This window comes from Bufo bufo, chromosome 9 (genome assembly GCF_905171765.1).
Source record: "Bufo bufo chromosome 9, aBufBuf1.1, whole genome shotgun sequence".
In the NCBI taxonomy this organism is placed as follows: domain Eukaryota; kingdom Metazoa; phylum Chordata; class Amphibia; order Anura; family Bufonidae; genus Bufo; species Bufo bufo.
In genome coordinates, this window is record NC_053397.1 from 5,678,663 (window position 1) to 5,703,723 (window position 25,061).

A 25,061-nucleotide genomic window follows, 5' to 3' on the forward strand; every position below is an offset into this window, starting at 1 on the left:
TGACCGGCGACACGCACAGGGAGGATAAAAGGGAAAGCCCTGCCCAAGGAAGAGGGAAAGGTGGTGACCCCTAACTCACCTTGCGGCTGGCACCTGACTGCCCTGACGTCCCTAGACGGGTTCCTCACCCGTGCGGCGATCGCGTGCCTAAACCCCGGCTTTCCCTAATATGAGCCCTGGATAGTGAACAGGCCGGTGGGATCGCTAGTCCACACCACTGTCACTAAGAGGGAAACACCAGGGAGAGGACAGACAAATACAGACAAACACATACACCCAGGTGGGCGACCACAATAAACCAAAAAGGTCCAACAGGGATCTGGAGGGTAGCGTTCTGGACTAACTACCAGCGAACGCAGCAACACAGCTCCAGAAGGTCAGAATAGATGTCCAGGCAGGAAGCTCTATCTCTGGCAACCAGAGAAGTGTGAGAGAGAAATATAAGGAGGTTTGGGAGTGCTGGACAAGGAACAGCTGAGGAGAAGGAGCTACGGATCCCTGAGTGAGCCAAAAGGGTTTGCTAAGCAAACCCAGAAAGCTACCATAAGGAAAACAGCCCTATCTTAAATAGAGCGTGCAGCCAACCGCTGCGACTTCCTGACCCCGGGTATAACGGAGTCAGGCGTGGTCCTCGACACCCTCGTGACAATTCCTTGGACATTTCAAGAAATCTCAGAATCTACCTGAACAGAACTGCAGACTTCAGAAGATCCAAACACCTCCTGCTGTCCTTGTCAGGGAAAAACAAAGGTCTAAAGGCCTCTAAACCCTCTTTGAGTAGATGGGTAAAAGAGGCAATCCATGAAGCTTTCCTAGCCCAGGGGTTGGCTCCTCCATCCTTTGTCACTGCCCACTCTACAAGGGCAGTATCTACTTCGTACGCGGAGAAAAGTTTGGTCCCGCTAGAACAAATCTGTGCTGCAGCCTCTTGGAGCTCCCACAGCACCTTTATAACGCATTACCGCCTAGACCAGGGGTGGCCAACCTGAGGCTCTCCAGCTGTTGCAAAACTACAACTCCCATCATGCCCAGACAGTCTACAGCTAACAGCCTACAGCAGGGCATGGTGGGAGTTGTAGTTTCACAACAGCTGGAGAGCCGCAGGTTGGCCATGCCTGGCCTAGACTCTAGGCGCTCTGAGGGAGTGGCATTTGGACGTACCATTCTCAGTGCCGCCCTCTCATAAAAAAATAAAAAAAAATAAGGGGGAACCCTCCCAATTTGTCTGTCGCTCCTTGCTAGGTCCCCACTTGTGCTGCTGGTTAGGACGTAAGGGAAGCATTAATTTTAATGTAAATTTTTTTCCCTTAGTCCTAACAGCAGCACACAAATTTCCCACCCTATTTTTGTTTGTGTACTTGCTGATAAAGCACGAGTTTAAGGGCAGGCGTCCCTTTATAGGGGATGGGTTAATTGTCTTGGTAGCAATTTTAATCAATAAAAATTCCACCTGTCCGACCGGTTTCACAGGGGAGAACTTCCCACTTGTGCTGCTGTTAGGACTAAGGGAAAAAAATTTACGTTAAAATTAACGCTTCTTATTGCTAATGATCTATCCTTTGGATAGATCATCAGCATCTGACCAGCAGGGATCCAACACTTGGAACCCCTGCCGATCAGCTGTTTGAGAAGGTAGTGGCGTTCACAGTAGCGTTGCGGCCTTCTGTTTCCCGAATATTATCACTGGCCTGGGCGCAGCTCAGCCACATTGACATCACTGGCCTGCTGCAAATAGCGAGATGGCTGCAGCGCTGCCTTCTCAAACATCTAATCGGCAGGGTCTAGATAAGCCTCTAACAAGTGACGCATTTTACCTGCACCGATACATTGTAACAAATCCATCAACTGTGTAAATGACTAAGTTCTGAAGGTAGATATCTTAAGAATGACGAGGAATTGAAATACAGAGATTAATTTTTATTATTTTGCCAATGGAAAGGTGCAGAGTGTTGAATGGAGAAGGCTGAGCAACATGTATGGTGCAGGGACTGGCGGCGATCACTGCTGTGTCTGGTGCAGGGACTGGCGGCGATCACTGCTGTGTCTGGTGCAGGGACTGGCGGCGATCACTGCTGTGTCTGGTGCAGGGACTGGCGGCGATCACTGCTGTGTCTGGTGCAGGGACTGGCGGCGATCACTGCTGTGTCTGGTGCAGGGACTGGCGGCGATCACGGCTGTGTCTGGTGCAGGGACTGGCGGCGATCACGGCTGTGTCTGGTGCAGGGACTGGCGGCGATCACGGCTGTGTCTGGTGCAGGGACTGGCGGCGATCACGGCTGTGTCTGGTGCAGGGACTGGCGGCGATCACGGCTGTGTCTGGTGCAGGGACTGATAAAATTAATTATACCACCGCTATTGGTGTATATGCAGTGGTATGTGATTACACCCAAATATAGCTGATAAATTTTGTAAACTGGGACTAATTAAAACGTAACCTTTACTAGGTCTCTCCTTTGTCCCAACACCCAAATACAATCCATTCAAAACTGTGGTAGACCTGAATCTCTTTGCGCGCAAACTGCGCTGGTACAAGCACTTCTGCAACATCGAGAAAAAACAAAGTGCAGAAATGGGTATCCCTAGAGAAATGATATCTGATGTAAAACTGCTAGAAAGCTTAACAGCAGCTAACGAACCCATCTTGGGTGAAGGACCCTTCACTCCTTTTAAAAATAAGAGTAGGAGGGCACCCCCAATAGGCGAAACAAATTGCGTGGACGTATTTCTTAAACTGGTCAGTAAAGATCTGGAGACCACACACCTGTATGCAGCACCGCAAAATTGTACTCAGGATGAACTGAATGCATTGGACAACTTGTCCAAAAATAAAAGTATTGTTATTAAGCCTTCGGACAAAGGCGGGAATACAGTCATCCTAAATACAAAGCACTATGAAGAGATATGTGAGAACTTGCTAGCCCCACGAGATTGCTACGAAATCCTACAGAGCGATCCGACCTCCGTCTATAAAAAAGAGCTTAAAAAAATATTTAGATAGGGCAAAACTTGCCAAGCTCATCAGTCAGGAAGAATTTGATTTCATGTACCCAGAACATCCTCAGATTGCCACCTTTTATAGCCTTCCAAAAGTACACAAGGGCTACGAGCCCTTGAAAGGGCGCCCGATTGTTTCGGGCATCGATAGCCTGAGCCAAAACTTAGGAATATATATAGACAAGATCCTGGCACCATTTGTCCTTTCCTTATCATCCCATGTGAAAGACACCGGGGACCTCCTTAGACAGTTAGAGGGTATCCAGTTAGATCAAGACTGCATACTTGGGAGTGTAGATGTCGAAGCACTATACTCATCTATCCCACACAAATGGGGTCTATATGCAGTGTCATACTTCCTGTCCTCAAGAGGGAGACACTTCCAGGCACATAGTGCGTTCGTTCTGGAATTGCTGGAATTTTCATTGAAGAGAAACTACTTCCTATTCAATGGGCGTTTTTTCCACCAGCTCAGGGGCACTGCGATGGGGAGCCCCTGCGCCCCATCGTATGCAAATCTGTTCCTGGGCTGGTGGGAAAATACTCTAGTATTCAAGGATGAGTCCACAATCGAGCTACAGTGCGTCCAAAAATGGGCGCGCTTTATCGACGATGTTTTCGTCATTTGGAAGGGAAGTACGGAGTCCTTCTCAGGTTGGGTTCAACAACTAAACCAAAACGAGATAGGTCTCCATTTCACATCCGAATGTGATCCATCTAAACTTCCCTTCCTTGACATCAGAGTGAGCATAAACCACACAGGTCGTTTGGAGACATCCATATATCGCAAGCCCACCTCGACAAATTCCCTCCTGAGATGGGAAAGTAGCCATCCGTACCCACTCAGGAAGGGAATACCGAGAGGTCAATACTTGCGACTGAGGAGGAATTGCTCCAGGCGATCAGAGTTCATCAAACAAGCGAGGGAATTGAAAACTCGATTTCTGGAACGTGGATACCCATCAGGTGTACTCACACCAGCATACCAAATGGCCTTGAATAAAGATAGAGTGTCTCTATTGACCCCACAGGTGGATACCCCTAGGCAGAGTGGCTCCAGTGAGAATAGGGAGATTTGCCTTATCAGTACATACAACGGATGTTCCTCTGCTATCAGAGACATCATATCTACACATTGGCATGTGCTCCTGATGGACCCTGACATCTGTAGGGTCATAAAGGGGCGCCCCAGCATTACATACAGACGGGGCAGAAGCATCCGTGATATGATGGTACATAGCCACTATACACCAACACCCCAGAAAAAGACATGGCTAGAGAGAGGCATCAGTGGTAATTTCAAATGCGGTCGATGTGTGGCGTGCCCCTTTATGACCAAAGCGGGGTCATTCAGGAGCAACAATACTGGCAAAACCTACACAGTGAAGGACTTCATTAACTGTAGGAGTGTCGGATTAGTCTACAAAATCACATGTGAATGCGGAAAGGAATACATCGGGAAGACAAGTAGAGAATTGAGGAGAAGAATAGGAGAGCATCTGAGTGATATAAGAAATGGGAGAGACACACCGGTGGCTCGGCATGTGAACACCGAACATGACGGCAGAATGAACTGCCTTTCCTTTATGGGAATTGAACAAATCAAGCCAGGAACTAGACGGGGCGACTTTGATAAGAGGATCCTGCAATGCGAGGCGAAATGGATCTTTTATCTTAGAACGGTCCACCCATCCGGTTTAAATGAACAACAAAACTATTGCTGCTTTATTTGATTTAAGCTGTAATGTTAGGAGGGTGTCTGGAGGATTCTTTCCCTTGGATCTCATGTGCTCCCGTTCTTTAATGTGAGCATATGGGATCTGATGGTAGAATCTGACCAGTCTAGAGACGGGGGCGTCGTTAGCCAATATGAGGTTGGTCAGGTCACCTTGAATCTCATGTACTGTGACATAGAAAACAATTGCTGCATTATATGATCTCAGGTGCAATAAAAGGACGGTGACTGCTGGAGTCCCTCCCTTGTGTCTCATGTGCTCCCGTCTAAAATGTGAGCGTATGTGACCCGACGGTGGACTCTGGTTAAATGTCATATGGGGGTGATTGTATTCAATACAACATAATTTAGGCCCCCTCGGATCTCATGTGCTGATGCCCGTGGGACCTTTTGATGGAAGTATAATGCTAATGGAGGCAAGTGTATTGAATGTACCATGCTATCACACTCAAGCATACATATACTTGTGCCTTTGGTTCTCCTATCAACTGGCACCTTTAGTGTTACGGCAGGTGCTTGGTTGTCCTGTCAATTTTAAATCCGTAATGCGATTGTGCATATTCAAAGAGGAGGCAAGTCATCATTTGCTTTGTGATCTGGCCGTGCGTCATGAGCTTGGAGGTTGCTATGCAACTGGCAACGCTCCGACGCAGGCCATGACCTCACTTCCGGTTAGCCCGCACCATGTGACTTGAACTTCCGGTCCGGTGGAACGCACGCGAGCGGCGTGCGTTCCACATGGAGTAACATGCATTCGGATGGATCCGGACAGGTGAGGCAAGTAACTAAGGGGGGCGTACACTCATCGGGAGGAGAGGTATATGAGGAGGCGGCTGACAAGTATCCAGTGCTCACCCAAATCATTGTTATTTGTGGTGAGACACAGACTGACATGGGACACTTCCCATGATACAGAGAGGATAAGAATTACCCACTATCCCGTGTGATGATACGAGGCTAAAACCACCTTGATCTCTAGTAAGTACATTGAGTCTGCTTACAAGTTTTTGCGTTTGCGGTACTCTGTACCATTTGTGACCTATATTGAGTGTATGTCTGTAACTTCTTTTGTAGTTTGTCCTTGAATACATATGTGAAGCCCCTGATGATGTCAAGAAAGACAGAAACATGGCATGTAGGGCATTGTAATTAGGGCTTTATAGAACACTAGACCCATACCCCAGGGAAAGGTTCGGTGTGGGGTCGCCCCTGTCGGGGCGGGTGCTCCATGTGTGGTAGGCAGGTCCATTTCACAGCCCCCTACCCCTAGACAGGCAGGAAAGCCATTATAGGGTGGCGTAGGAGTGGATGTAATGCCAATACAACACAAGCACCCTGGTCACACCGGTCATAGGCACCACTAACTGCCAGGACCTACCTCCACGGATGTGGATCCAGCTCGGACGAGGTGAGATCTACCCTTTTTGCATTTTTTCTATGACCATATATAATGTGATATAGTGGAGGTAATTTACTGTTACTGTCGTCTCCCACTAAGTGTGAAACAATATTTTAAATGACCTAGTAAAGGTTACGTTTTAATTAGTCCCAGTTTACAAAATTTATCAGCTGGTGCAGGGACTGGCGGCGATCACTGCTGTGTCTGGTGCAGGGACTGGCGGCGATCACGGCTGTGTCTGGTGCAGGGACTGGCGGCGATCACGGCTGTGTCTGGTGCAGGGACTGGCGGCGATCACTGCTGTGTCTGGTGCAGGGACTGGCGGCGATCACTGCTGTGTCTGGTGCAGGGACTGGCGGCGATCACTGCTGTGTCTGGTGCAGGGACTGGCGGCGATCACGGCTGTGTCTGGTGCAGGGACTGGCGGCGATCACGGCTGTGTCTGGTGCAGGGACTGGCGGCGATCACTGCTGTGTCTGGTGCAGGGACTGGCGGCGATCACTGCTGTGTCTGGTGCAGGGACTGGCGGCGATCACTGCTGTGTCTGGTGCAGGGACTGGCGGCGATCACGGCTGTGTCTGGTGCAGGGACTGGCGGCGATCACGGCTGTGTCTGGTGCAGGGACTGGCGGCGATCACGGCTGTGTCTGGTGCAGGGACTGGCGGCGATCACGGCTGTGTCTGCTGCAGGGACTGGCGGCGATCACGGCTGTGTCTGCTGCAGGGACTGGCGGCGATCACGGCTGTGTCTGCTGCAGGGACTGGCGGCGATCACGGCTGTGTCTGGTGCAGGGACTGGCGGCGATCACGGCTGTGTCTGGTGCAGGGACTGGCGGCGATCACTGCTGTGTCTGGTGCAGGGACTGGCGGCGATCACGGCTGTGTCTGGTGCAGGGACTGGCGGCGATCACGGCTGTGTCTGGTGCAGGGACTGGCGGCGATCACTGCTGTGTCTGGTGCAGGGACTGGCGGCGATCACTGCTGTGTCTGGTGCAGGGACTGGCGGCGATCACGGCTGTGTCTGGTGCAGGGACTGGCGGCGATCACGGCTGTGTCTGGTGCAGGGACTGGCGGCGATCACGGCTGTGTCTGGTGCAGGGACTGGCGGCGATCACGGCTGTGTCTGGTGCAGGGACTGGCGGCGATCACGGCTGTGTCTGCTGCAGGGACTGGCGGCGATCACGGCTGTGTCTGCTGCAGGGACTGGCGGCGATCACGGCTGTGTCTGCTGCAGGGACTGGCGGCGATCACGGCTGTGTCTGGTGCAGGGACTGGCGGCGATCACGGCTGTGTCTGGTGCAGGGACTGGCGGCGATCACTGCTGTGTCTGGTGCAGGGACTGGCGGCGATCACGGCTGTGTCTGGTGCAGGGACTGGCGGCGATCACGGCTGTGTCTGGTGCAGGGACTGGCGGCGATCACGGCTGTGTCTGGTGCAGGGACTGGCGGCGATCACTGGTTGCATCTGGTGGGGTGACACTGTCCTTGGATCGTCATCAGTAATCCAGGGCACAGATTAGGGCCACTCCACGCTTTATCCAGTGTGACTGGGCCTTGCTGCTGGGAAGCTCCACAGCAATGACGTAATTAGTGGAATGTCCAGTGGTGGAGAGAGTTCCTGAGAAGAGGAAGAGTCAATGATGACACCATAATAAGAGAAAGTCTATAATCTCTATCAGTTCCTGTTCTCTTACCTGCCCTTGTCAGTGTCTTGTAAATGGGGCACAGGTATGTCCCCGATACGGGCGGCTTGCGTTCTGCAACAGGGAGGAGCCAGATGACAGCCATCTCCGTGTAAAGTTCTTTGGGTCTCGACTCTGACAACTGCATAGTAGTCTTGTCCCAGCAAGCTCCCTCCAGATACAATCCATGTATATAACATCCCTCCGAGGGGCGCTCTTTCAGATCCGCCACAGTCTCGCTGAGGACCTGAGCAAGAACAAAAGGGACATTACCACAGAACTGACGCTGCATCGGCTGAGATCACTGCGTTTCCCTGTCGTCCTAACAGCAGCACAAGTGGGGATTCCTCCCCTGTGAAGGCGGTCAGGACAGGCGGAATTTTTGTTGAAAGAAAATTACTGCCAAGTATCAATAGTTAATTAATTAAACCCACCCCTGTATAGGATTCCCTGCCCTGGCAGGAGGTGCTTTTTTTCCTGTCCTGTGAGCTTGGGACAGGCGAGACTCCCAAGCTGGAGTCTCTTAAATTTGCCAAGTTACTGCCTTTTTAAATACCTTCTGAGATGCCCTTGGGCATCCCCCTTGGGTCCAGGCCCCTGTTCGTGTGATGCCATTCGGCATCTGGGATTTTTCTTGCTTCTCCGTAAGCCCATGGCCGGCGCTCCTGCTGCGTCCCGGAAGTACGTCATCTGACGACTTCCGGGTGGACGTGCAGTGTTTGCGGCCGCAGTTTTTTCTGTGGGGAAGCTTCAGAGCATCTGGGTAGGTTCGCTCCTGTCCTCGATGTCTTAGGACAGGGGATAGGGGCATCTGTCCTTTTGTCTTATGCCGGTAAAAACAAAGGTCTGAAAGCCTCTAAACCTTCCTTGAGCAGGTGGGTAAAGGGGGCTATCCGGGTTGCCTTCCTATCTCTGGATTTGGCTCCTCCATCCTTTGTGACTGCCCATTCCACCAGGGCAGCCTCCACTTCCTGTGCCGAGAAGAAGCTGATTCCGCTAGACCAGATCTGTGCTGGAGCTCCCAGAGCACCTTTATTAGACATCATCGTCTAGATTCTAGAGGGTCTGAGGGAGTGGCCTTTGGACAGTCTATTCTAAGTGCCGCTGTCTCTTAGAAAAAAATTAAATGAGTAAGGGGGTCCCTCCCAATTTGTGTGTAGTACTCCTTGCTAAGTCCCCACTTGTGCTGCTGGTTAGGACGACAGGGAAACGTTAATTTTTAACGTAAATTTGTTTTCCCTTAGTCCTAACAGCAGCACACAAATTTCCCACCCCATCTCAGTTATTAGTTCTACTTGCTAAAAAGCACCTCCTGCCAGGGCGGGGAATCCTATATAGGGGCGGGTTTAATTAATTAATTATTGATACTTGGCAGTAATTTTCTTTCAACAAAAATTCTGCCTGTCCTGACCGGCTTCACAGGGGAGGAATCCCCACTTGTGCTGCTGTTAGGACTAAGGGAAAACAAATTTACGTTAAAAATGAATGTTTCTGGGGTTCTCTGCCCGGGAGCTATGCAGCATTAGGTGTTGAGCTCACCTTAAAATCAAAGGAGATTGTGTCTATAGAAATCACGTGTTTTCTTGCAAAATTTTGCAAAGTTCCCGTTAAGAACGCCTGAGGGAAAAACAGTCCACTGATCCAGAAGACAGAAGGGATCCCGTCCGTGATCCACTTCTGAAGGAAGTTGATTCTCTGTAGAAGATCTATGACCCAGGAGGCCAGAGGCTTCAGGGACGGATAAGCCTGAAAAGAGACAGTATTCAGGTGCACTGACGAGTCTGACCCGGGGCGGCTGTAAGGCTAGGGCTACACGACAACATGTGTAGCGCAACAATTTTTATAATGACAGTCTATGGTGTCGCACTGCGACATACTGCGACGCGACAGTCGCAAAAAATCTATTTGAAATAGATTTTTCTGCAACAGTCGCAGCATGTCGCAGTGCGACACCATAGACCAGGGGTACTCAACTGGCGGACCGCGGTCCAAATACGGACCGCGGCCGCCAGTTGTCCGGACCCCGGCCATCCTTCAGAGCGCTCCTCCAATCGATCCGTTTGAACCGGCTCAGCTCAGTCACAGCACACAGCAATGCTGACAGAGACGCTCACCTCACGCTGGCAGCAGGAGCCTGAGGGAGGGACTTGGGAGGAGCGTAATATGATCTTAGAGTGGAAGCTGCTTCTGCCAGCCCCTCCCCTCCCCGCCCACCAACCAATCACCGACCAGAGCTGAGGGGGCGAGGCCAGCACAGCACAGTAGCAGCTCTGACTCGAGTCCTCGGAGTAGTGCAGGGTCAGGGAGTCTAAATGAATGGAATGAGTCACAAGAACCTAAAGATCCGACTCAGTCAGTGACTCATTCGATTCATTGAGTTAAAAGAGCCGGGAGTCAGACTGTAGAACAGGTTACACTGAGGCTGTCAGACTGTAGAACAGGTTACACTGAGGCTGTGAGTCAGACTGTAGAACAGGTTACACTGAGGCTGTGAGTCAGACTGTAGAACAGGTTACACTGAGGCTGTGAGTCAGACTGTAGAACAGGTTACACTGAGGCTGTCAGACTGTAGAGCAGGTTACACTGAGGCTGTGAGTCAGACTGTAGAACAGGTTACACTGAGGCTGTCAGACTGTAGAACAGGTTACACTGAGGCTGTCAGACTGTAGAACAGGTTACACTGAGGCTGTCAGACTGTAGAGCAGGTTACACTGAGGCTGAGTCAGACTGTAGAACAGGTTACACTGAGGCTGTCAGACTGTAGAACAGGTTACACTGAGGCTGTCAGACTGTAGAACAGGTTACACTGAGGCTGTGAGTCAGACTGTAGAACAGGTTACACTGAGGCTGTGAGTCAGACTGTAGAACAGGTTACACTGAGGCTGTGAGTCAGACTGTAGAACAGGTTACACTGAGGCTGTCAGACTGTAGAACAGGTTACACTGAGGCTGTGAGTCAGACTGTAGAACAGGTTACACTGAGGCTGTCAGACTGTAGAACAGGTTACACTGAGGCTGTCAGACTGTAGAACAGGTTACACTGAGGCTGAGTCAGACTGTAGAACAGGTTACACTGAGGCTGAGTCAGACTGTAGAACAGGTTACACTGAGGCTGTCAGACTGTAGAACAGGTTACACTGAGGCTGTGAGTCAGACTGTAGAACAGGTTACACTGAGGCTGTCAGACTGTAGAACAGGTTACACTGAGGCTGTGAGTCAGACTGTAGAACAGGTTACACTGAGGCTGTCAGACTGTAGAACAGGTTACACTGAGGCTGAGTCAGACTGTAGAACAGGTTACACTGAGGCTGTCAGACTGTAGAACAGGTTACACTGAGGCTGAGTCAGACTGTAGAACAGGTTACACTGAGGCTGTCAGACTGTAGAACAGGTTACACTGAGGCTGTGAGTCAGACTGTAGAACAGGTTACACTGAGGCTGTCAGACTGTAGAACAGGTTACACTGAGGCTGTCAGACTGTAGAACAGGTTACACTGAGGCTGTCAGACTGTAGAACAGGTTACACTGAGGCTGAGTCAGACTGTAGAACAGGTTACACTGAGGCTGTCAGACTGTAGAACAGGTTACACTGAGGCTGAGTCAGACTGTAGAACAGGTTACACTGAGGCTGTCAGACTGTAGAACAGGTCACACTGAGGCTGTCAGACTGTAGAGCAGGTTACACTGAGGCTGTCAGACTGTAGAGCAGGTTACACTGAGGCTGTCAGACTGTAGAACAGGTTACACTGAGGCTGTCAGACTGTAGAACAGGTTACACTGAGGCTGTCAGACTGTAGAACAGGTTACACTGAGGCTGTGAGTCAGACTGTAGAACAGGTTACACTGAGGCTGTCAGACTGTAGAACAGGTTACACTGAGGCTGAGTCAGACTGTAGAACAGGTTACACTGAGGCTGTCAGACTGTAGAACAGGTTACACTGAGGCTGAGTCAGACTGTAGAACAGGTTACACTGAGGCTGAGTCAGACTGTAGAACAGGTTACACTGAGGCTGTCAGACTGTAGAACAGGTTACACTGAGGCTGTGAGTCAGACTGTAGAACAGGTTACACTGAGGCTGTCAGACTGTAGAACAGGTTACACTGAGGCTGTGAGTCAGACTGTAGAACAGGTTACACTGAGGCTGTCAGACTGTAGAACAGGTTACACTGAGGCTGAGTCAGACTGTAGAACAGGTTACACTGAGGCTGTCAGACTGTAGAACAGGTTACACTGAGGCTGAGTCAGACTGTAGAACAGGTTACACTGAGGCTGTCAGACTGTAGAACAGGTTACACTGAGGCTGTGAGTCAGACTGTAGAACAGGTTACACTGAGGCTGTCAGACTGTAGAGCAGGTCACACTGAGGCTGTCAGACTGTAGAGCAGGTCACACTGAGGCTGTCAGACTGTAGAACAGGTTACACTGAGGCTGTCAGACTGTAGAACAGGTTACACTGAGGCTGTCAGACTGTAGAACAGGTTACACTGAGGCTGTCAGACTGTAGAACAGGTTACACTGAGGCTGTCAGACTGTAGAACAGGTTACACTGAGGCTGTGAGTCAGACTGTAGAACAGGTTACACTGAGGCTGTCAGACTGTAGAACAGGTTACACTGAGGCTGTCAGACTGTAGAACAGGTTACACTGAGGCTGTCAGACTGTAGAACAGGTTACACTGAGGCTGTCAGACTGTAGAACAGGTCACACTGAGGCTGTCAGACTGTAGAGCAGGTTACACTGAGGCTGTCAGACTGTAGAACAGGTTACACTGAGGCTGTCAGACTGTAGAACAGGTTACACTGAGGCTGTCGGCTCTTGTTGCAGCAGTGATAAGGAGCAGAGAGATAAGAGAAGGGACAGATGACACAGTTCAGCACATAGTTCTCCCTGTGCATTCACATTTCACATCACTTGGTTGGTTGTACTACTGTCAGTGTTAGACTGTTGTCACTGTGGGGAACAATGCACAACAGACAACAATTCACATTGCACACCACAGTGACAGCTTCCTCCTGTCCGCCTGTCCAACGTCAGCCTCAGCTTCCCTTTACTATAAAAAAATCACTCTTCCTGACTCACTCAATACTAATCAGAGACGAGTTCAACTTCAGAGAGCTGAAGAGCCGACTCACTGCAGTGTCACTGACTGAGTCAGCAGCTGCGCATGCGCACCGGCACCTAGAGTCTTCAGTTCACTTGCGAGTCAGCTCAGCAGTCTGACTCGCCAAGTGAACCGAAGATCCGATTCTGATCCGAATGAGCTGATTCAAATGAACCGATTCACCTAAAAGATCCGAACTTCCCATCACTATCTCCTGCACACTGTGCCGTGCAGGAGGAGGAGCTTACCGGCGCACTTCCTCCTGTCCCAGAGCGCAGTGAGACAGGGCTTCCTCCACATGTAGCGCTCCTCCTCCTGCACACTCTGGTACGTGCAAGAGGCGGAGCTTACCGGCGCACTTCCTCCTTCCCAGGGGCGCAGTGAGAGACGGCTCCCTCCACATGCAGGCACCAGCGCTTTCTCCCTCAGTGCGCTCACAGGTCCCTCCTCCCCCGCAGCAGCGGCAGCACATAAGGGAGCTTCAAGCTCCAAAGGACACTTACCTGCTGCTGGAGAGGGGAGGGACATCACCACTGCCACCAATGAAATAAATGTCACTTTGGAAAGTAAGGGGTGCGTGGAGAGGGCTACAGAGAGGCGGGAACACGTCACTGACTCCAGTGTCATGTTCCCATCTCTCCTGGGCCATCTTCTTTAGGTAACCTGATTAAATAAAGGGATTAAGCCCCATCAAACCATGATAGTTTTGTTCCGCATCCAATTCCCATTATTGGGGCATTGGATGCGGCCCCTTAGTTTCAATGGAGCGGAAAAAGATGCAGACAGCACACAGTGTGCTGTCTGCATCTCTTGTGGCCCCATTGTAATTAAGGGGCCGCATCCAATCCCCCAATAATGGGAATTGGATGCGGAACAAAACTATCATATGTCTGTTCTGTGGTTGGGTAGCCACCCGGCCAGTAGTTCACCAGCAAGGCTGGTATTTTAGTTCCCTTGCCGGTGCCAGAATTTTCCTGTAAGGACTGTTAGGGTACTTTCACACTTGCGGCAGGACGGATCCGACAGGCTGTTCACCCTGTCAGATCCGTCCTGCCGCTATTTCGCCGGACTGCCACTCCCCATTGACTATAGCGGGAGTGGAGCTACGGTGCAGCATGGCAGTGCACGGCGTGAGGCCGCCAGACGAAAAAGTCGGACATGTAGTACTTTTAGTCTGGCGGCCTCTCACCGTGCTGCGCCGTAACTCTGCCCCCATCCCCATTATAGTCGATGGGCACAGAGCAGCGGCACGGCGAAGTAGTGGCAAGATGGATCTGACAGGGTGAGCAGCCTGTCGGATCCGTCCTTCTGCAAGTGTGAAAGTACCCTTACTAATGAGCGCTTCCATCATGGAACGCCCACCAGTACCGCCGTTACCTCCACCGCTACTTGTGCTAGTAAAAAAATTAATAAAATTACGGCACCTCCACCTCCATTTGCTCATGCTGTGGAGAACACTCCCTGCTGACTAGAAGCTCAAGACAGGACCTACAAGACGCCATCACGTTGGAGCACCGGTCCTGAGCTTGCAGTCAGCAACGAATGTTCACCGCAGCCAGGTGAATGCAAATTTTATTTTATTTTTTTGCAAAAGCAGAGAAGGGGGGCACTAATGGGGGCATTACTCTTACTGGGGGCACTAATGGGGACATTATTCTTACTGGGGCACTAATGTGGCCATTACTAATTCTGGGACTTACCCGGGGCGCTCCACTATAACGTCAGAGCGCCCCACGCGCATGGATCACATGATCGCATGGCATCTTTACTGTTGGCGTTCAGCTCGGACCTTCACCTGACTGCAGACCCAGGTATGTGGACCTTTAATAAAACTAGTTGAGTACCCCTGCCATAGACTATCATTATAAAGATTGTTGTGCAACATCAATGTCGCGCGACACATGTTGCACTGTAGGTGCGACTTATTGTCGCATGAAACATGTCGTCGTGTAGCCCTAGCCTAAATTTGGGCAGGGCACTCACCTTGGCTCTCCACAGTTCTGGCACAGAGTTGTTATAAAGACTGTTCGCCATGAGCTCCAGCTGAGAGGACATGACGACCTGGCCTTTCATTGCCTTTAGCAGATCTCTCAGGGTCTGGAAGAGGATGCCGAGGAGTCGGTTATACCTGAGGGGACAAGGACAAATGTAGTAACGACAATACCCGATGCAGCACATCTGGCAGATGCCCGATCCTTACCGTATAACTTCTTGTATCAGCACGGTGTTCATGGACTCCTGGTACATGACCGGGTACTTTGCCATCACATCCTGCACTGAGATGAGCTGTGGAATCTTCTTCAAGATCCCTTCTGCAATTTCTTCCACCATCTATAGAAATGCACACGATCATTAACCGCCCGGCCAATAGTCACCTAGGAGGTGTATGATATGAGGGCACTCACCTCGTCACGACTCCCTCCCGTACTCTGTGTGCGCGGCTGCAGGGTCACGAGAGATCCTAACAGGGCGAAGCTTTCATTCTGAGCAAAAGTGATGTTAGCGTTTTCATGGAGTCCGAACAATTCTGTCAAATCATTGAGAGGAAGAGATCGGATGTACTGCAGGTAACCCTGAGAGAGGACGGCAAAGAGGAGAAACATGGTCACCACCCAAATGTAAGTGCAGAATACTATCATTTTGCAGTGCGGTCAGTGTCAAAATGCCATGTTGATCGCAGTGATTCACTCCGGACCCTTAAAGGCTATGTACACCTTTTGGTGTAATTTTTTAAAATTTTTGTATTGTACTCGTTTTGAGCTAAAAATCATTTTTTCAATTGGTCTTTATTAAAAATATTGAGCCGTTTTCCCGGCACAGCTTTGAGTTTATCTAGTAGCAGGATCTGAATTTTCTCTCTGCTGAGTCAGGCAGATTATCTCTGATTTCTGACCTTATTTTATTGATAAGAATTTGGCTAAAGGTCCCTTTACACGGGACGAGGTACAAGCAGATTGATGGGAAGGAAGCGTTCCTTCCCAACAATCGGCAGATTGCTAGTGGAGGAGACCGGTGCATTTACATGCAGTGAACTCCTCCAGAGTAGGGGGAGGAGTGACCGCTTATGCCACCGCTCTTCCCCATACAGACTCGTTGTTTCCCAGCAGTAGATCGTTTTTACACAGCACCATCTGCCACCGGGAAATGAGGATTATTTTTTTTGCTGCACAAACGATCCAATCACCCGATGAACAAGCGTTTCGCTCGTTCTTCGGGTAATTGGCGGTGCATTTACACTGCCAGATCATTGCTGAAGAGCGTAACTATGAACGCTCGTTAGTGATGATCTGTTCAATTCTCGGTCCTTGTAAAGGGCCCTTTAAATAGTTGTTTATGACCTTTTAGTAATTTACAGATAAGGGCACAAAGTGACAGTACCATTCACGCAACTAGAAAAACTGTTAACACTTTGTGACAGAACGGCTCAATATTTTTAATAAAGACCAATTGAAAAAAAGATTTTTAGCCCAAAATGAGTAAAATGCAATCATTAAAAAAAAAATTGGCCCGAAGGTGTATATAGCCTTTAAAGGGGGACTCCAGGACCACAAGAGGTCCATGCACAGTGGTCTATGTGTGTGGCAGGCCACAGCCAGGATCTCTCACATTTAGGTCGTAGGCCGGACTGATCTGCTGATATACTCCAGACTCGGAGAACTTGTAACCTTCTTCTAGGACTGGAGGCTGGTAAAAGTCCTGCAGGATGTTCAGGAGGCAGCGTCTATCCCAGTCATCTGTGACGCGGCCACCATAATTGATCTCCCCAGCCGTGTAACGCAGGACCTGGAGCGAGAGCACTACGTTAATATCTCTGCACACTCTTGTCTCCTTTAGGTGCAAACATCCTGTTCCATCTCATGGACTCGCCTTATAGGGGATGTCTGCATATTCCTCCAGGAACATTCGCAGCTGAGAAATGCAAATTCTGAGATCTCCGTCCGTGAATTCATAAGGAATGTTGAACCCTAACGGTCCAAACTTTCGCCTTTCCAGTAGGCTCCCGTGGAAAAGGCAGAGAGACAGCAGCAAAGACTTGAATTCAGGAGCCTAGGGGGTGAAACAAGAGCGAAGTGCAAACAATGAGGAAGAAGGGAAAGTAAAGGAATCGCTCCTGCACTGCTTACACAGGATGCAAATCATTCAGAGAACCCAGGAGTCCCGGTCCAGTCCATCACTCCCGACCCCAAAAATGCATCCCCATACACATTGTGTTGCAGATCCTGCTAGAACTGCCCTGATCGGCCGGGAGGACCTTTAACCTTATGATTAAAATTTCTTTCTATATATTTGGAATAATCAGAGGAGTACAAATGAAGTCAGGGTCTTACCTTCCTGCTTTCATGAAGCTGTGCATCACTCAGGCTCAGGTAAGTGCGCAAGAGGTTTGCCTTCACACCCCTCGGAGGCTCAATCGTGAGTTTAGAGCCATTCTGCAGAATGGATACTGGGAACTGGTTACTGGGCATGCTGGTGAGCCAAACCCTAAAGTCCCGGTGAACCTAACCAAACAGCCAAGTAATAATACTAGTCAGTGAAATGGTGAACCACTAAACGTAAAAGACTAGACCGCTCTAGTACCTACCTTATCTGGGTCTATGCTCTCTATTAGTCTTTCCAATGAGGGCATCCAGCTTGGGGCAAGATGGCAATTCTGGAAGAACACCCACTTTCCGCGCTCCATGGCATTACGCATCATGGCTTCAGCCCGAGGACCCTGGAGACAGAAAAATGGGAAATCTCGAGGAATGCAAAGGACAAAACCAACTGCCAGGAGCAGGAGAGCTACAGGGATGTATAATGGTGGATTGAGGGTGGTTAGTGGGTACATACCTGTCCCTGACCTAAAGATATAGCCGTTAACTTCTTGGAAAACCTCATCTCCTCAGCAAATTTGTAGAGATCCGCGGCTGGGTCGGTGCCGGGCGATAAGATGAAGATCAGCGGAGTTACAGGTGAAGACTCGCGGTATACGGCTCCCAGGTCTGCGGTCTAGGTCCAAGAATTAACATTACAATTCCTGTGTCTATAAAAAATGTCTGCGCTCCAGCACAGATGGGACTGCCTGCGTCCACTTACCTGAGGTTCGATGAACCTTTGCCCCAGGTGCTGGCAGACGTAGTCCTGCATGGCGTTGGTGACTTTGTCCCCTCTTAGACATCGTAGAATCAGCAGCTTTTGGAAGGAATCTAATTTCTGGTCCAATTCACCAGGAAGCTGCTCCCTAAAATGAACAGAACGCAGGTCATTGGGCCTCCAGTCACTGCTGGGCTGATGTATGGGCATTCGCCCGCTCAGTGGTGGCATATAGTCACGGACTCACCGCTGCGGCTCGGAGCTGTCGCAGATCCGTCTGTATTCCTCCTGGTGTTGAATGATTTCCTCTTTGATGCTACTGAAGTTGCTCAGCATGCTCAAGGCCTGGACATCTCTCCACGCTCGCTCAGTCAGCCATTCGGCACAGGGGTTGTCCGCCAGCGTGGGGGCCGTGCCGCCGGACAGCAGGAAGCGCCATTCTTCCTGTATACATTATAAGACAGCGACTCAGTGCACTTATACATGGTAATGAAGATGGCAGCATTACTGGAATACCCATTACAGACAACTCCTGTATCTGCCTCATGTGCCGACCTGGAGGATCACTAGGTAACCAGTGATTTTTAAGGTGTGCCCTGCAATGCTTTACTGCCGCTGGGTTTTGTTAAAAGTTCTCCAACAACCATTGGTAATGACAGAGGCGTGAGGTTACTTTTGGTGCCCCTGACCTGGCTCTGTATAGCACTGACAGCCCCCGGGTTGCTCCAGGTTCCGACTCCAGAGCTGCTCTAGACCATGGGCTGTATCCTGCGCTCACCATATCGATGAGACCTTTGTCCATGAGAATCCGCACGCACAGCAGGAATGAGAACATCAGTTTATGCTTTTCGAAGAGACTCCGACAGACGTTGCTGTAGAGACTGAAGGTGAAGTAGGTGTTGATGTTGTCGATTCTTTTCTCAACAGATTCTGGAAGAGCAAATCAATAATTATGAAGTCTCTCAAACCATTCATAGCGTGCACATGAAGCCACATAGGATACAACATGGCAACCCAGAAGAGGCGGAGAAGCCTGTAGATTATAAGGATCGGGCCACAGTCTTATGGCTGACCAACGTCTTAGAGAAGATGCCATCCTATTTCCATGGCATGCTTTACCATCCAGTATATACAGGACAAATACTGGACACTATAGGATAACATGGCGGCTTCTCTAAGAAGTTAGGGATATCTGAAGTTGTCCATTGATACAGGACTGCTGCCGGATCAAGAAAAGTGGTCGTCAGATATTTTACTGCAGATTCAGTATCAGAAACAACCATCAAGAGGTGCATGACCGTGAAGGACAATAGAAATAAAATCAAGAAGAGGTTAAAGATGGAGTCTGGTGGTGATAACTACTATTAATGGGAGTACCATGAGAGCTAGAGATTTCCAGGCCTTACCTGCTCTCTCAGAATTGGCAATGGCCGCAGAGAAGATACCCAGGAACCACTCCAGTGAGTACTGGTACATGGGGTCTACGTTGGACAGATCCGAGACACAGAAGAACAGAATCTGGGTCCTTACAGCCACAGGGACGTACTGGTGCCGGGTGATATCTATATCTCTTTCTGTCTGCTCAGCAACTTGAACTTTTGCCTTGAGAGAAAAGAGAAATATACAGAAAAAGTTTCCAAGCTACGACCAAGTCCATGGCTGGCGAATGAGCCCTACATCATCTCTGCCGTTCACTCACCTTGATCTCTCCAGCTTTCACCTTTGAGGCCTCCAGCACTTTGATCAAATCCACGTCATCCACCGGATTTCCTTGTGAGGAGCTGAGGCGCATGAGAATCTGGTCCTCGATCTCCTTCAGCTCCTGACGCATTTTAGCATTGGATAGAATTAACTGGTTCTTGGCTTCTTCCAAATCTGGACGTTCTTCAGCCACAACTAGTCCGAGGAGTTGATCCTCCAGGCCACTGTATGGAAATGGAAAGACTTAGACTCTGCAAAGAACACATTCAACGGCCAAAGACCATGAAAGCAGCCAATAATATATCTATAGGAATCTTACAGTCCAGAAGTTAGGAAAATCTGGGAACCCGAACGGGTAGAGAAACCACGTGCAGCACGTTTAATACACGGGCAGTCGTTTTCACATGGTAAACAGTAAATGCCATTACCTGGGAGAGAGAGTGAAGTTGATGAGCGTGACTTTGGTGCAGATTTCTGGTGGATAATGAGGGTTTGGCAGCTTGGTTGTGATGTACATCCTGAAATCATCGTGATAGGGAATGACGGCATCACCCAAGCGTAGCACAGTGCTACCCTGCTGCTTGTACGTCTGTGATATGGAGAGAGGACGGGTAGGGATCAGAGGAAGACGGTCTAATAAAGAACTGAAGAAGTCGCCGATCCCGCACATTACTTACCTGCTTGAGCAGCACAGGTTCCAGTGCAGGATCCAGCTCCTCTCCTACGTTCTCCAGCAAAAACGGCTTCCCAAAGCGGATAGCGTTTTCTAAACTGCGTAAAAAGTCCCGGTCACTGAGCTTCACCACGTCCAAGCCGTTGTCCTTCTCCTGTCCAAGACGACATTATATACAAGAGAATGAGATCCAGAACAAACCCTACCTTTCCTCTAAACCTTCGTCCGTCTTGTCTTGCACACGTCAACTCACCAGGTTTTTGATCCACCTGTTGGCTTGGCCTTGCGGGTCAATGAAATGAGACCAGCGCTGTGAATACTGGGTTATGACTCCGTTCTCCACAGACAGCGTGTCGTTAGGAAGTCCTGCAATCTGAGAGGAGAAGGCTTCGGTGAAGGGTTAACATACTCCCACCCCATACCATTCTAATGCAGAGCTGTCGGAGGGTTTAGAGGTTTTTTGGAGTTGTGTTGTCTGTTACCATTTTCTAGAGCTCTCACCTGCCAGGAGCGGATCTTCACGGGGTCTCCCAATGTCCCTATGAGGGATGGCTCCTGTGTGCAAGGTACTTGCAGATCCTTCAGCTTCTTGGTCCACTGCTCAAACAGGGATGTCCGGTATTGTCCCTGAGGAGACAGCAGACATATAATCGATGACATGCAATACATTGTACATAACAGCAATTCTATACCAGATTCTCACCGTGAATGGTCCTAAATAGGCCAAGAAGCCAGCACAGAGCAGCAGATCTCCTGTAATGTTGACTAGCAGGTTCTCCAGGTTTAGGACTGTATCTTGCCAGCGCTGACGCTCGTCAGCCAAGCCAGTGATCAACTACAAGAAGAGAATCCATCAAGTGAATGAGTATTAGCAGGAGAAGACATGATAGGAAGCCAGTGGCCCCCTGAATAATGCAGCTTTAGGTCGGTAAGTGCATTGGTCTCTTTACCTTATCAGCGCGGATCAGTTTCTGTTCACATTGGTCACATTTCTGTTCCAGCTCTTCCTTCTTGGACACACAGTCCCGATACTTTGCTTGTAAAGTTGCAATTCCCTCTTCTACTTCGTTCAGTCGAGCTTTGGCTTTATCAAGGATTTTCTGGGTCACTGCCAAATCTTCCTGAGCTTCTTTCAGCGCTTGCTGCACAAAACAGAGTAAAGTATGGGGAAAGGCGGCTTACTACCATGAGGGTGGTGTGTTAGGTTGGACCTGCTCTCACTGGGGTTACAGTTGGAAGAACTGTTCACCATTTTGTCTGTTGTGCCAGCTTGTACGGCGGAGAATCCCTCCGAAGCTGGAGATTTAATCTTCACTGATGGAAAGGATTCGTGACGGTAAGAGCGGGCACTCATTCAGATATATGGCCCTGTCAGTTTTATAGACATAAGATGATGGAAATGTAGAGGAATCCATATACTTACTCTTTTGGGTTCCACGGCATGTGCCACAAAGTGATACTTATGCATGGCCCGAACCCACTGACAGATGGAGGTACAAGCCTTTGAGACCCTGGCAATGGCTGCCGGCTGAAATTCCTCATTATCAATGTAGGGCTGTATGGCTTTTATAACAGCATCTGGAATATTATCCTGACAACAGGAGGAAGAGCAGCTCGTGAGATCATCAATCCTTGCCTTTTTCTTTTTTTTAATGCTTGTCCGACTCCTACCTTGTCAAATTTGAATAACCCCTCCAGGAACTTGCCCGGGTCTTGCAGCAGACCCTTCCCCGGCTCCCAGTAGTCGTCTATTTTACTTCCAGGTTTTTCTCCAGCCACTTTCTTTGGTTTGATGCCTTTCATTATGCAGACGGCTTCAATCACAAGTTTCACACCAACTGGGGGACGCTGCATGGCCCTGACCTGAGGAAGGAACCCACATCCAGATCTATTTTACTGCTCTGTGCACGGTGGTGACTCTTCGTAATGTAATCCATTCATTTCCCATTGATGCTGGAGACAGACAAGTTCTCCCTACGATCAGCTTCACCCACCTCAGTGACATCATTCTTATTAAGAGACTTTAGACTGGCGAGAGCCGCGTCCAGAGCCGGCAGCGCCTCGTCCAGGTCCTTCTGGGCATCATCTGCAATTTCCTGAGCTTTGCTCGCCTTCTCTGTGGCCTTAGTTTCTTCTACCTGCACATTGGTCCTGGTGGCTTCAGCTACTACAGTGTCCTCCTGAAAGACGACAGAAAGTTCCCGAGTTTAGTGAAAATACTGCACAGACATGGAAAACCTCTTACACTCGAGAAACACAAGACAACTGCTCCTGGTTAATGTATTGATTCACCTCAATTTTCTGCATAGTGGTGACCGTGTCCTGCGCCGCCTCCTCCAGTAATGGGCGCATGATCTCTAATTCCTCTTGCATCTTGGCAACATCCTCGGCGGTGTGAAGGAGCTGAGAAAATACAACACAAATGTGGTAAAATGGAAGATGAATGACGCTGAATGGGCCCTGATCAGGGGGCCAAGAGCCCCTCCACGGTTATCATATCATCTAACATGTATGAATACACCCAGGTGGAGATATCGAGGGCTTCCAAAGATCACCATCACTTGATATTCCACCAAAGATTTCCAACATTTCTACATGGAAACAGAAATCATTAGGAAAAGTTCACACATGTTGGATTTGCGGGATGAAAATCCACAAGGCAAACCTGCACTGATTGATGCAGATTTCGGTGCAGATTTGCCTTTTGGATTTCCTAAAAATCTAAAAAAAAATTATAATAATTGATTTAAAATCCACATTTTTCATAGGATCTGTGGGTAATTTGCAGCAAAATCCACCATACATAACACTGACAAGCTGCAGACTTTGGGGTCACTTTCTGCAGCCAGTGGATGAAACGTCTTCACTTGTGCAAATCAGGTGAAATGCGTCCGATCAAAGCAACAAAGCAAATTATGATAAAATAATAGAAAATAAGATAAATTAATCACAAAAAAGGCAACAAGATGAAGATTCAGGAGGGGGATGGTAACCTATGTGAATATGGCTCCTTACCTTGTCTAGCCCACTCTTCATCCTCTCCTTGGCCGTCTTGATCTCCATCAGTTTTTTACCGATCAGACTGGAATATATGCCCAGCAGCTCCAGGTAACTCTTGGGTGTGATGTAATTATGTCGTGAGAGCTCGGCCAAGTATTGCTTGGACTTGACCGCGACCGACTGGTGCATCTCCACACACATCTGGATCTGTGTCAGGACAATGCACAGAATGATCAGGCATCTACTTTAGTTCCATCGCAGCTTCAGGACCCTAAGGGGGTCCAACTTACCATGCCTTGGACGACTGATTCTCGAGACTCGAGCTCTGGGATCTCCATTAGGAAAGAAGAGGCTACTGACTGTAAGGCTTCCGCTGGCCACTCGTCAAACCAGTCGATGGTGCAACAAGTCACCAAGGACGGGAACTGCCGCAACCTGGAGCGGAACACCTCACCTATCGGACTATAAAAGAGGGATGAAGATGAGATGTCCACCAATCCTCTTGTTCGTTCAGCGGTGGAAATGTCAGGGAGACGTACCTCATGCACAGCACTGTGTGGATGTTGCCCCTCACTCGTCTTGTGTAGGCCGCCATTAGGTTGGCTTTTGTTGGCGGTTGCCCCATGTCTTGCACCACTGGTTTCATGACTGAGACAATCTGATCCTGCTCCTCAGGTCCATACAAGTTGGGGACGTCTCCTGAATTGAGGATGTTGTTGATGTCTTCGAGGAATGACTCGTTCTTAATCTTAAAATGAAATGGTTATTTGAAGAAGAAATGGTTGAAGATCTGGAGAACAGAGTAACAAAATCTCTTGATGACATCTCTCCATATACTCGTAGAAAAGATGGTGGCAACCAACCTGGGTGTCAGTGAAAAGAAAAGTGATGGGAGTATTCTGCAGCCCGGCTTTCAGCAAAATTCCCTTAAGGTCTTCTCTCCATTCTGGGATTCCATAGTTTTTTGATAATTCTATCTGGAAACATTCATATTCTGCCCTGGGAAGATAACCGACGAAAGTAAATCTATAAGAATGAACCAGGCTATCGTAACTAGGACGGCGTTCTGTGCGTGGCCTTACATGTGGCTGGCTAGTCTGGTTAGGGACTGTCTTCCACTTCCTCCAACACCTAAGAGCAGGGCGTTGCCAAGCGGTTGGCGCAGGACCCGACTGATGCGGCAAATATGTTGAATGGCGTCTAGGAAAAGGACCAACTTCATCTTTGCTGTGTTGATCTGATTATAATCTTCCATGTAATCCGTCATGACACGAAGGAGCTGATGGAACACACAGAACTAATTACCTCGGAACGAGGACTTAGAACAAAGACAAGCCCAGTTTTAATGGTTTTCTGGATTTTCATACCATTTCTCGGTCTTCAAGCAGCTGATATGATTTGGCATCTGATCCAGAGGTCACAAAATCACCGTACAGTACGGGCTGCTGTGGTATCACCTCCTCGAAGGCGGCTCCGAATTCCTGCATCTGTCCCTTCATGAGGTCATCAAACCATTTCCGGTCTTCATCGTTCACCAGCCGGTCCTGGAAAACCCGGCACGATTCATGGTACCAAAGCTTCAGAAGACAAACCTTGTCCTGTGAAAGGGAATAGAGACAGTAGCATCAATGACAACTGCTCCAGCAGTACACACCATAGGGAGTGAATCCCCCAAAAAGCCAGAAGACTCCTTCACCTGGCATCGA

At 49.3% G+C, this 25,061-nt stretch overlaps 2 protein-coding genes across 6 annotated transcripts in view; one reads left to right on the forward strand and one right to left on the reverse strand.

The window, feature by feature from the left end:
• Positions 1-1,929: 1,929 nt before the first annotated feature.
• On the forward strand, positions 1,930-7,618 carry LOC120978973 (uncharacterized protein FLJ40521-like). Of its 3 annotated transcripts, none has more exons than XM_040407448.1 (2): positions 1,930-2,319; positions 6,302-7,618. In XM_040407448.1, exons 1-2 carry the CDS (start codon positions 1,954-1,956, stop codon positions 7,601-7,603), a joined length of 1,668 nt encoding a protein of 555 aa, XP_040263382.1. In that variant the 5' UTR covers positions 1,930-1,953; the 3' UTR covers positions 7,604-7,618. The 3 variants fall into 3 exon arrangements, with proteins under 3 accessions (XP_040263382.1, XP_040263384.1, XP_040263383.1); XM_040407450.1 differs by having other exon boundaries at positions 6,336-7,618; XM_040407449.1 differs by having other exon boundaries at positions 1,930-2,314; positions 6,299-7,618.
• DNAH1 (dynein axonemal heavy chain 1) overlaps positions 7,609-25,061 on the reverse strand; it is a 47,533-nt gene continuing 30,080 nt past the window's right edge. For 2 of the 3 annotated variants that reach the window (XM_040407445.1, XM_040407446.1), the window contains exons 47-78: positions 24,723-24,953; positions 24,438-24,634; positions 24,219-24,354; positions 23,895-24,103; positions 23,646-23,817; positions 23,371-23,562; positions 22,648-22,758; positions 22,350-22,535; positions 22,027-22,218; positions 21,779-21,946; positions 21,306-21,497; positions 21,059-21,190; positions 20,857-20,982; positions 20,609-20,728; positions 20,360-20,509; positions 20,111-20,271; positions 19,681-19,906; positions 19,388-19,583; positions 18,760-18,911; positions 18,229-18,425; positions 17,985-18,129; positions 17,739-17,897; positions 17,491-17,622; positions 17,237-17,407; positions 16,776-16,955; positions 16,515-16,691; positions 15,314-15,481; positions 15,109-15,239; positions 14,892-15,036; positions 9,348-9,554; positions 7,821-8,055; positions 7,609-7,744 (exon numbers count right to left, since the gene is read on the reverse strand). In XM_040407445.1, the coding sequence (XP_040263379.1) occupies positions 7,623-7,744; positions 7,821-8,055; positions 9,348-9,554; positions 14,892-15,036; positions 15,109-15,239; positions 15,314-15,481; positions 16,515-16,691; positions 16,776-16,955; positions 17,237-17,407; positions 17,491-17,622; positions 17,739-17,897; positions 17,985-18,129; positions 18,229-18,425; positions 18,760-18,911; positions 19,388-19,583; positions 19,681-19,906; positions 20,111-20,271; positions 20,360-20,509; positions 20,609-20,728; positions 20,857-20,982; positions 21,059-21,190; positions 21,306-21,497; positions 21,779-21,946; positions 22,027-22,218; positions 22,350-22,535; positions 22,648-22,758; positions 23,371-23,562; positions 23,646-23,817; positions 23,895-24,103; positions 24,219-24,354; positions 24,438-24,634; positions 24,723-24,953 (5,418 nt within the window). In that variant the 3' untranslated portion in view covers positions 7,609-7,622. Of the gene's footprint in view, positions 7,745-7,820; positions 8,056-9,347; positions 9,555-14,891; positions 15,037-15,108; positions 15,240-15,313; positions 15,482-16,514; positions 16,692-16,775; positions 16,956-17,236; positions 17,408-17,490; positions 17,623-17,738; positions 17,898-17,984; positions 18,130-18,228; positions 18,426-18,759; positions 18,912-19,387; positions 19,584-19,680; positions 19,907-20,110; positions 20,272-20,359; positions 20,510-20,608; positions 20,729-20,856; positions 20,983-21,058; positions 21,191-21,305; positions 21,498-21,778; positions 21,947-22,026; positions 22,219-22,349; positions 22,536-22,647; positions 22,759-23,370; positions 23,563-23,645; positions 23,818-23,894; positions 24,104-24,218; positions 24,355-24,437; positions 24,635-24,722; positions 24,954-25,061 lie in introns of those variants that run through there. The other variant, XR_005774216.1, reaches the window with a different exon arrangement.

Coding starts and splice junctions, on each gene's coding strand:
- LOC120978973 (XM_040407448.1), top strand. CDS start 1,954: ATGGAGAAGGCTGAGCAACATGTATGGTGCAGGGACTGGCGGCGATCA. Junction 2,320..6,301: donor GGCGATCACGGCTGTGTCTG/GTGCAGGGACTG, acceptor ATTTATCAGCTG/GTGCAGGGACTGGCGGCGAT.